Source organism: Eublepharis macularius, chromosome 7 (genome assembly GCF_028583425.1).
Source record: "Eublepharis macularius isolate TG4126 chromosome 7, MPM_Emac_v1.0, whole genome shotgun sequence".
In the NCBI taxonomy this organism is placed as follows: Eukaryota; Metazoa; Chordata; class Lepidosauria; order Squamata; family Eublepharidae; genus Eublepharis; species Eublepharis macularius.
The window spans coordinates 8,442,306-8,454,338 of record NC_072796.1 but is presented as its reverse complement, the minus strand read 5'-3'; the positions used below and the strand labels follow the sequence as shown (position 1 = coordinate 8,454,338).

General features: G+C 45.1%; 1 protein-coding gene across 1 annotated transcript in view; it reads right to left on the bottom strand.

The window, feature by feature from the left end:
* XRN2 (5'-3' exoribonuclease 2) overlaps positions 1-11,771 on the bottom strand; it is a 111,716-nt gene extending 99,945 nt beyond the window's left edge. The window contains exon 1 of the mRNA XM_054984448.1: positions 11,603-11,771. Coding sequence (XP_054840423.1) covers positions 11,603-11,677 — 75 coding nt within the window. The 5' untranslated portion in view covers positions 11,678-11,771. The remainder of the gene's footprint in view (positions 1-11,602) is intronic.
* Between the last annotated feature and the right edge of the window lie 262 nt (positions 11,772-12,033).

Sequence of the window (12,033 nt, the reverse complement as noted above, 5' to 3'; positions counted from 1 at the left end):
GACCCAGTTTGGGAATACTTTAATGAAGTTCCTTTACCTATCGGTATCTACTTGCATATTAAAGTTATACCAGCAAGAATTAGTCTTTATGTAGAAAACTATAATTTAAATCAAGCCTTACTGACTAGTGATTTAAATCGTGATTTAAATCAGTTTGATTTAAATCAAATCCACCCTGCTTGGAAATGTTTAGTTTGGAGGAGATGGAGGGGGGACATGATTGCCATACTAGACTTAATAGTAACGAACAGGGAAGAATTGATAGATGGAGTAAATATTTGAAAGGCTGTCATTTGGAGGAGGGCGAGGAGCTGTTCCAGTTAGCAGCAGAGGATAGGACTTGAAGCAATGGGCTTAAATTACATGCACAAAGGTACCGGCTGGATATTAGGAAAATCTTTTTCATGGTCAGAGTAGTTCAAAGGTGGAATCAGCTGCCTAGGGAGGTGGTGAGCTCCCCTTCACTGGCAGTTTTCAAGAAGAGGCTGGATGAATATTTGTCAGGGATGCTTTAGGCTCATCTTGCATTGGGCAGGGGGTTGGACTAGAAGGTCTGTATGGCCCCTTCAAACTCTGTGATTCTAAGAAGTACGATGGGGGCACCTTGTGCAAGGGCCTCTAGAATTGCACCCCTTGGTCCAATTTGCTTGAAATGGGGAGTTATTTAGTAGACAGGCAGCACTAGCTCCACTGCAATTGTGGGGTGATTTGGCTGAAAAATGGCCACTCCAGCCCTCCCATAAAGTCTCCCTTAGGAAATAATGTAACAGCAGTAGTTCTGGTTTGCTCCTTCTTTCCTTCCTTCCTTTGTGGGGGCGGAGCCATTTTATTTGTGGCAAGAAGAATGCCTGAAGGCAACTTGTTTGGGGGCCTGTAGAATTGGACCCTGTGGTCCAATATGCTTGGGGATTATTTAGTGGACAGGCAGCACACTTCTTATCTCAACACAGCCGACCTGGCCACCTGGATCCATGCTGCGGTAACTTCAAGGCTTGACTATTGTAATGCACTATACATAGGTCTCCTGTCTAAGTTAACTAGGAAATTCCAATTGGTGCAAAATGCTGTGGCTCGACTGTTAGCAGAAGCGAGCAGGATCATGAACATCATGCCCATCCTGCAGTCACTCCATTGGCTACCTATCAGTTACCGTGCTCAGTTCAAGGTATTGGTTATTACCTATAAAGCTCCTCATGGCCTTGGCCCGGCACACCTATGGGACCACCTCCCTCCCTATGCTTCCCCACAGCACTTTTGCTCATCTGAACAGGGTCTCCTGCAGATGTCAGCCTGCACATGAGCAAAATCAACAGCAGCCTGTATGCGGGCTTTCTCTGTGGTGGCCCCTAACCTGTGGCCCCTAACCTGTGGTGGCCCCTAACCTGTGGAACGACCCGCCTGAGGAGGTCAGGAGAGCCCCCACTCTCCTGGCTTTCTGCAAACAATGCAAAACCAAATTATTCAAAAAGGATTTTACTCAGATAGGAGGGCTGTATTGTAGGGAGGGGGCCTCAGATGCTTCGCTAATGAGTTAGGGACCGTAGACTTCACCACTATGTTGCCGTACATGTTATCTGTTGCCTAATGTCAGTCCTAGAACTAATTACGTTCTGTTTCAGCATTTCTTCTACTCCTCATTGGATTTTTGCTAATAAAATATCTTTGTAAACTTGTATCTATTTACCCTATGGCATTGTTTATGGAAATATTCTTGACACTGTATGGAAATGTCCTTGACGTTGATTGTAATAATCTGATACCGTGTAATCCGCCTGGAGTTACTATAGAGACTATAACTGACATACATAAATAAATAAATAGATAAATAAGGTTAAAAAACAATCACTCCAGTCCCCCGAAAAAGTCCCCCACAGGGAAAAACGACAGACCTGTGGGACAGTTTTCTGCACTTCCTCACTTTCTGAAAGCAAACAAACAATAGACCACAAGAAGGAGGGATGTCAAATGCAGAATGTCAGTCACAGACCAAGTAAGAAAATGGAATGAATGCAGGCAAGTTTTTTTAAAAAATGCCAGCAGCTGGCATCCAACAGGAATCAGTGAAGTATGCCTGCGTCAATAGGCACCTACTTACTTCAGGGTCTGTAAAATTGTACCTCTTAGTCCAATTTGCTTGAGATTGCACAAGGGGGGGAGGCTTTAGATTAAAAGGAGAAGTTTATTCTGTGCAAATCTGATACCATTATCTTTACAAACAACTGCCTCAGACCCTCAAATTGATTCCCCACTGAAAATTATGGTACTGAACCTTTGGAACCTAAACAAACCACACAAACATAAGCAATCATGCTAAAAAAAATTTCCCTGAAACCCCAAATACAAAAATTTTCTTGGTGCTCACCCCTAGTGACCTATGCTATCATTTCCTTCAACCCAGAGGCACTGGACAGTGGTTCTGAAGCAATGGAACTGGGGATCCTGCAGATCAAAAGTTGGCCTGAGAGACAGTCTGAAGAAGTCCACTACACAGGTGACTCAGAAGACCAAGCACACTGGGGACTCCTGAACTGAACAGCCCGAATCTCTACCGCTCCATCATACTTCCAGTTGCTCAAGAGCTCCTTTGGAAGCTTTTAACAGAAAAAAATGGACGGTAGCCACCTGGATTCCAGGCCAGACTTGCCACCCTTTGAAACTCTAGCCAACTCTCAACAAAAGGGTAGGACTTAAGCACTAAAAAAGCCAACAGGAGGGCAAGCGAGGAAGATTTTGACGGCCTGCTAATATCAAGCCAGCAGCAGCTGTTCCATGTAGGCTAAGCTTGTTTTCTTTTTCCTGCAGGTACTATAAATTTTGGGTATGGCCAAAGGCAAGAGTCGAAGGGCTCCATGGTTCACCTACAGTACCTAATGGGTGAAGTGGCAGTAGATTCCTGAACCACTCAAGCCATATTGTTGTTTTTGGTTTACCTATATTGTATGTGTTTGTCATAAACTGCTTTGGGTCTCCTTGTAGAGAAAAGTAGGATATATATACTTAAAGTAAACAAACAGAAATACTTGATTATTTAAGATTTAAGACCTTTCAAGCAACCTCCATCCCTCTTGGAAGTATGCACTGGGACTGCCCCAGGTCCTGCCCCAGCCAAACAGATCTTTCCTAGAACAGCGGCTCTCAACCTTCATTCCACTACCACCCTCCCCAAGTATACAACATCATCCCCGAATGACCCCCAATCCTTTTATTAAGATATTTATATGCTGCTTTTATCACCAACCACAACTGTTCAGAGTTGATTACAAAACTTGATTTGCAAGCAACATTCATTAAAAAAATACCAGAAAAATGCAACTAGACAACTCTCCTTCAAAACAGTCACCCCTTGTATGAAATTAATTACATGGGGTCACCTGAAAATAACAGCATTACATTTCTTACATAAAGCAGAGGGCCTCTCTATTCTCAAGGAGGGTGTTCCATAATGCCAGACTTTCCACAAAAAGACGGGGGGGGGCAGTTCAAAGGGAGGGTTTAGCCAGCAATCAGCCACAAGAGGATCAGAGATGGTAAACCGGCTCATAATAAATTTAAAAAAAACATTAAGGACATAAGAACAACACTCCAGCTAAGGCATCTTTGTTTTTATTTATTTACATTTACACCCCACTCCCTCATCATGGAGACCCTCAAGAGGTGTACAATATTCTCCCTTTCCCCATTTTCTCCTCACAACAACCTGGTGAGGTAGGTCAGGCTGCGAGTCTGTGACTAGCCTGTAATGTTTTGTCATGTAAATATTCTGTGTATTTTATTTCAGCTAATTAATGTAGAGTTTTGAATGTATGTTTACGGTGGTTAGAAATACAGGCCTCTAAAGCAAGGAGGGGGCTGGATGGGTGAGTGAAGTGTATTCTGACTGGATGTTAGTGGTGAGAATGGAGTGAAGTGAGAATGTTAATGGGTAGATCGAAGGGAAAGAGTGCAGGCAGTCGGTGTGGAAGTTGGGGTCTGTGTGTGTAAGGGGAGAGGGTTATTCTGTGAGGAAAGTGCTGAGGGAAGAAGTCTGTGGGTTTGACTTTGTGGATGAAATCAGCCTATGTGGCAAGTTAACTTCTGGGAACTCAAAGAATTCCATGTTCTTCTTTTTGGGTTGAAGTGACAAATGTGGTGAAAACTCTGTAGAAACATTTGAAGATCTGTACCTATTTTGAAACCACTATGCTTATTAACTACTCTGAAATCAATACACTTAAGGAATCACTCTGAAATCACTGAACATATGTACTTATAAACTCTATTTTTGTTTTAGTAAAACATCTATTTCATCTAGTAGAAAGGATCCCCTTTTACTTTAAAGCTACCCCCATGTGCTACCCATTCTACCAACTGTAACACAGCCTTCTAAAATATTACAAGTCAAACTGAGAGAACTAAGGCAGCGAAAACCTTTTGGGAACACTAAGGAAGTCAGGGAGGCAGCAATATACAGGGCTGATAAAAGGGGACAAAATGCCACACGGCCCAAGGTCACCCAGTGAGTTTCCATGACAGACAGCAGATTCAAACCTGGGTTTCATAGATCCTACCTTACTATACTTCAACAGTATACGATACAAAGATTTCAGGCATACATTCACCTAAACGTTCCAAGACAGACCCTTAATCTATTAAGATCAGTAATAACAACAACATTCGATTTATATACTGCCCTTCAGGATGACTTAACACCCACTCAGAGCAGTTTACAAGTATGTCATCATTATCCCCACAACAACAAACACCCTGTGAGTTGGGTGGGGCTGAGAGAGCTCCTAGAAGCTGTGACTGACCCAGGGTCAACCAACTGGCTTCAAGTGGAGGAGTGGGGAATCAAACCTGGTTCTCCAGATTAGAGTCCCGCGCTCTTAACCACTACACCAAACTGGCAATGCTTTCTCACTGGTGGCCGTTCTCCAGGATCTCAGGTCTTTCTCATCACCTACCACTTGATCCTTTTTAACTGGAGATGCCAGATATTGGGCCTGGGACCTTCTGCATGCAAACCAAATGGTCTCCCCATGAGCCACAATTCCAATGAGACTCTTAGATACTCCCCCATTCTTTACCACCCTGACTTTCCAATCAGCCCCATGAAGAATCACCGACCTCAAACCTGTCTTCTGCTGATCTCTGTCTACTTATGGGGTTCCTGTGGGCCACATTTAGAGCCTTGCAGGCGCATAACTTTGCTAAAACAGGATTTTAAAAATTTCATTTATTTATATACCTCCTTTTCCTTTAATGGAAACCCAAAAGCTGCTTATGAAAAGAATCCTCCATTTTAACCACAACAACCTCTGCGAGACAGGTTAGGCTGGGAACAAGTGATTGGCCCCAGGTCACCCAACAAGTTCCCATGACAGATTCAAACCTAGGTCTCCCAGATCCTAGTCCATCACTCTATCTACTGCACCACACTGGCTGTCACAATGCACCTGAAATTCTTCCCACTTCTATATAAACAACCACAGACAATGGGTATCCAAAGATGTCAGACAAGGAGTTAGCGGTCATCGGCCGACAGCAATGCAAGGACAGATGCAGTCCATATCGGAGGTTCTGAGTTTGCTTGAGGAAGTTATGTGCTGCCAACCTCTTCAACGCTGCACAGTGCCAAACAGCAAGTAAGCTGACCATTGAATCCCTTGTCACCAACGCTTATTTTCAATACAGGAAATAGAAAGGCATTTTAAAAAGGAGTGGCAACATGCAAATGGCATGCAAAACAACTACTTCCTAGATTTACAGTGAAACCCTGAGCAGAGTTACTCCAATCTAATCCTGTTTAGACTAGAGTAACTCTGTTTAGGATATCACTGACAGTGTTTAGGCTGGGGTCTCCCAACAGATACCTCAAACGCTGCTGCCAAGTAGCTTGTGCATCTCCCCAAAAGCCCAGGAAAAGATGTGTGTGCGCGCGTGTGTGTGTGTCTTAAACCTATTTCATAGGATTTTTCTCTGTGCTGCTTAGTGGAGAGCTTCAGTTCTGGAGCTCTTCCTTCCTAGGCCATTTTCTGTTTCTAAAACAGAAAAAAAGGTCTGCAATATGCCTGGCATGTTGGCTCAACATATTTCCATTACTTTTCATTAAAGAAACGGTTAGCGACCTCTGCTTTGAGCAATTCTATTTTAACTGAAGAGTAGAAACATATAACCATTAACTCCAAAAACTTTCAAAACAGAATTATTCCTCTTGGACAAATGACATGGTTTCCCAAGTCGATTTCAGAGTTACCTGTTCATTATTTTGACCATTTCAGAGTCATTGTAAAGGGGTCCCCTCAACTAAATCATATGGAAATCTGACACAAATGTTTTAAAATAAAAAGATGACTGGGTCCAAACACTCATGAAGCAGTTTTGCTGCTTCCTCCAGTCTTCTGCAAACACAGACAGCCCATGCCACCGAAAGAGCACCTCGTCCTGAGGGTCAGAGGACCTTCAAAGTTACATTTGTGTTCTTTTCTGAGTTCAGAAAAATGATCAATTTTCTTCCAAATACTATTTAAGAAACAGATTTTAGTATTTATGACATGTGTGGTTCTGGTTTTCCAAAGAGCTACTTTACCTTCACCATGAATGTTGATTGATTAGGCTTAAGTGTTGATAAGGCTTAAGAGTGACTTACAGTGCAATCCTAAGCAGAGTTACTCCAGTCAAAGCCCAATGGGTTTTGGGTAATGAGTAACTCTGTTTAGGATTGCACTGTTAGTCAGGGTCATCCTGGTAGCTTTTTCTTCATCTAGATTTAATGCTTCGCCATCTCTAATTTTATATGGCAGATTTCAAAAGATAGCATATGCACTGCCTTTGTAATACCAGCTCTATCAAGAGAATTCCACATGTTCATAGAATCATAGAGTTGGAAGGGGCCATACAGACCATCTAGTCCAACCCCCTGCCAAGTGCATGATCAGCCTAAAGCATCTCTGACAAGAATTCATCCAGCCTCTTCTTGAAAACTGCCAGTAAAGGGGAGCTCACCACCTCCCTAGGCAGCTGATTCCACTTTTGAACTACTCTGACCGTGAAAAAGTTTTTCCTAATATCCAGCCGGTACCTTTGTGCATGTAATTTAAGCCCACTGCTTCGCGTCCTACCCTCTGCTGCCAACTGGAACAGCTCTTTGCCCTCCTCCAAATGACAGCCTTTCCAATATTTAAAGAGAGCAATCATGTCCCCCCTCAATCTCCTCTTCTCCAAACTAAACATTCCCAAGGCCCTCAGCCTTTCCTCGTAGGGCTCAGTCTCCAGACCCCTGATCATCCTCGTCGCTCTCCTCTGCACCCTCTCGATTTAGTCCACATCCTTTTTGAAGTGAGGCCTCCAGAACTGCACACAATACTCCAGGTGTGGCCTGACCAAGGCAGTATAGAGAGGGGCTATGACCTCCTGTGATTTCGATGCTATGGCCCCTTTGATAAAACCCAGGATTGAATTAGCCTTTTTTGCCATCGCATCACACTGATTGCTCATATTCAGTTTACACTCTTACCCCAAGATCCCTTTTACATATACTACTGCCCAGAAGTGTATCCCCCATCCAGTATTTGTGCTTCCCATTTTTGTGGCCCAGATGTAATACTGTGCACTTCTTTGTTGAATTGCATCCTATTCAAAGCTGCCCACTTCTCCAGAGTATTCAGGTCTTGTTGAATTTTAATTCTATCTTCTTGGGTGTTTGCTACCGCTCCCAATTTGGTATCATCAGCAAATTTAATGAGCAGCCCTTCCACTCCTTCATCCAGATTATTGATAAAAATATTGAAAAGTACCGGGCCCAAAACCGAGCCCTGCGGCACCCCACTGGACACCTCCCTCCAATCTGATGAAACGCCGTTGACCAGCACACTTTGAGTGCGGTCCTCCAACCAGTTCCCTATCCACCAAACTGTCCTATAGTCTACTCCACAGTCTTCCAGTTTGCTCATCAGAATGTCATGGGGGACCTTATCAAAAGCTTTACTGAAATCCTGATAAATTACGTCAACAGAGTTTCCCCGATCCAGTAAGCTGGTCACTCGATCAAAGAAGGAAACCAGGTTGGTCTGGCAAGATCTGTTAGGAACAAAACCATGCTGACTTCCCCGGATCACTGAGTGGTCCTTCAGATGCTTACAGATTGATCCCTTTAAAATCTGTTCTAATATCTTCCCAGCAACAGAAGTCAGACTGACCGGCCTGTAGTTTCCCGGGTCATCCTTCCTCCCTTTCTTAAAGATTGGGATAATATTTGCTCTTCTCCAATCTTGTGGCACATCCCTAGTCCTCCAGGAGGCCTTGAAGATGATGGACAGGGGTTCTGCAAGTTCTCTGGAACGTTCTTTCAGCACTCTTGGGTGCACCCCATCCAGCCCAGGGGATTTGTATTCATCCAGTGCAGCCAGATGCCTCTCCACTACCTCTCTGTCAATGTCAATTAGCCACTCAGGTGTCCTGCCACATTTTCTACTATCTCTAGATGTGCCTGAGTTCTTCAGGGAGAAAACAGAGGCAAAAAAATCATGAAGCCTGTCTGCTTTTTCTCTGTCCTGCATCAGAGTTTCTCCATCTACTCCCAACAGCGGTCCAATTGCCTCTTTTACCTTGCGTTTGCTTCTCACATATCTGTAGAAGTTTTTCTTATTGTAGCAAGCCCTCTTGGCCAGACCCAGCTCGTACTGAGCTTTGGCCTCTCTGATGGCTGATCTGCAGTACCTAGTAACCCTCATATACTCCTCTTTAGAGGTCAGTCCTTCTCTCCATTTCCTGAACATTTTCTTTTTCTCCCTTAGCTTATTCTGGAGCTCTCTGTGCATCCACATCGGTTTCTTGGAGCCCTCTACCATGTTTCCGTCTTGCTGGGATAGTGAGGACTTGAGCTTGCAAAAGCTCGTGTTTGAGAATGACCCACCCTTCACTCGCTCCTTTCCCTTCCAGCACACTCCCCCACGGAATGACTCTCATCAAGCCTCTGAGTTCATCGAAGTTGGCCCTACGAAAATCTAACCTACGAGTCTGGCTATGAACTTCCTTGACTCCCCACAGCAACTGGAATTTAAGAAGGACATGGTCACTTCCCCCTAAGGTCCCCACCACCTTCATCTCATCTACTAATTCTTCCATGTTGGTTAATATCAAGTCTAGTATGGCCGAACCCCTTGTAGCTTCCTCCACCTTTTGAAAAAGGAAGTTATCGGCCAGGCAGGTCAGGAAATTGCATCATTCATGACGTCTGTCTCCCAGCACACATCGGGGAAGTTGAAGTCACCCATAATTACAAGGTTCTGATGTCTGGATACTCTGCCAATCTGTTCAAAGAGGGCAGCATCCATTTCTTCTCGCTGGTCAGGTGGTCTGTAGCAGACTCCAACAATAATACCCTTTGTCCTTCCTCCCCTTATTTCTACCCATATACTTTCCACCGGGCTGTCCGCCCCATTCTCCATAACTTCTTGACAATCAAGCCCTCTCCTCACATACAACACCACTCCACCTCCTCTTCTACACTTCTGGTTTTTCTTGAACAACTCATACCCATCCACTAGCACATTCCAGTCATGGGAATCATCCCACCAAGTCTCAGTAATTCCTACTATATCGTAGCCCTCTGTTTGCAATAGAAGCTCAAGCTCTTCTTTCTTATTGCCCATACTTTGGCCATTGGTATATAGACACTTGTAGCCTTGTACCTTTGTTTGACCTTTCCTACCCAGGTGGGACCCTACTGTGTTCACTTCATCATTGAAGTCGCCATGTCGATCGTCCCCTTCCCCTTGCGGCATCAGTTTAAAGCTCTCCTGGTGAAGCTCTCCAGGTTCGTTCCAAACGTTTTCTTCCCTGCCCTTGAGAGGTGAAGCCCATCATGTGCTAGAAGGCCGCCTCTGAGAAAACCTATCCCATGGTCCCAGAACCCAAAGAGTTCCTGCCGGCACCACCATCTCAGCCAGCGATTCACCTCAACTATGGTCCGCTCCCTGTGTGCTCCTCTTCCTGTGACTGGAAGGATAGAAGAGAATACCACCTGAGCCCCCAGTGTCTTCAACTGCCTTCCAAGGGCTTCATAATCCTTTTTAATTCTTGCAACAGTATTCGAAGCCGTGTTGTTTGTTCCCACATGAATCAGCACAAACGGGTACTTATCAGTAGGCTTGATGAGTTTTGGCAGCCAGTCGGTAATATCCTGAATTCTGGCTCCTGGCAAGGAACACATCTCTCGGAATAGGGGATCTGGCCCAGAGACATGGCGTTCCATACCCCTGAGCAAGGAGTCCCCGGCGACTGCCACCTTCCGTTTTTCCCCACTTCCATGAGGCCCCATGTGTTCTTTTCTACTATCCTTTTAATGCTGATATTTGTTTTAAATATTTAAGCTCTATTTTAGCTATGATGGGTTCTTCTGATTCACACAAGGTTTACTGTCTTTTAAGATTTCTCTTCTGATACAACTGAAAAGGAAGTAATGTTTTTACAACTTACTATAAAGTGGCTCCAGGAGAAGTTTCAGAAATGCTGATATCACTCAACCATTTTATATTATATTTTGTTCATTTTTCATTGTACCACCCTCTTTTCTTTGTCATATGCCAATAAAGGCTGATCAAATTTAAATTCAAAAGAGTCCAATGGCACCTTAGAGACCAAATAGATTTGCAGGGCATCAGCTTTAGAGAGTAAAAAACCCCTTCTTCACATACTGCTAGATACTGAAAAAGGGACATGGTATTTAAAGAGGGGAGTTTCAGCTTTCAAAACGTCATACCCTGTAAAGCTAGATAGTAGACCAGATTATGATGTGCAAGATTTGAGTCCCATAGCCAGATAAAGTAAATGTATTTATTTGTCATTCCTCAGCCTCTCTCACTGAGACTCAAGGCACATTACACAGTGTGAAATTAGTACAGTCAACATCAAGGGCATTTCCATAAACAATGCCATAGGGTAAATAAAAACAAGTTTACAAAGACAGCATTAGCAAGAATCCGATACAGGGTTGAAGAAATGCTGAAACAAGACATAAACCATTCTAGGGCTTACAATTAGACAACATGAAGCACAGGTAGCTCATAGGAGCACATATTTAAAGGAACAAATAGTACGTAATGCAACATTATAGTGAAATATATGGTCCCTAACTCATTAGTGCAGCATCTAAGAAACCCTCTCTACAATACAAAGGGAGTTCTGACTCGCCAAAGCTGATGTCCTGGAAAGCTAGTCGGTCTCTAAGGAGCCACTGGGCTCGGACCAACACGGCTGCTCACTGGAAACTAACATGGCGTAAGAGTAAATACAGGCCAGGCTAACTAGGGTTGCCATCCTCCAGGTGGAGCCTGGAGATAGCCTAGAATTGATCTCGAGATCACTTTCTCGAGAGAAAACGACCACCTGGGGGGGGGGGCTCTACAGTATCCCCCATGTTCCAGCTGAAACCCCCAAGAATCTCCCGATCCGCAGCTGACAACAGGCAAGCCTACGCGGGAGGGTGAGCGCAGCCTTTGGCGCTGAGCAGGTGGAAGGGGCCGCCCCGCCCCAACCTTCCCTTTCCCGGCCCAGGCGAGGGCGGCGCAGGGCCCCACCCCCGCTTCCCTCCGCGCAGGCGGCCCGGCGGCTCCTCCCTGACCTTCTCTTCCGTGCAGGAGACGATGATCGACGGGTACTTGCGGCTCAGCCAGCGGAAGAATGCCGGGACCCCCATCGACCGCCTTTCCGGCTCGGAAACACCGAGCCACAGGCCTAACGCAGCGGAGACAGCGGCCCAAAAAGTTCCGGGTCACAACGTGGCGCCGGGCATGACGGGAAAAGGAAGAACTGCCGCGGCGCCCTACGTCACTGCAAACGCCGCCACGCCCCTTCGGGATCGGGAGAGACCTGCGCATGGGCGGAAGCAGGACGTCCGTAGCCGCCATTTTTCAAAGGTTGCGAGCATGCGCACTGGGAACGCCTGAAGTGTCCTTAGTGATGAGGGACGGTTCATCTGCGGTTGCCAACCCGCTAGAGATCTCCCGGAATAGGTTTGCCAGCTCTGGGGAGGGGAAATACCTAGACATTTGG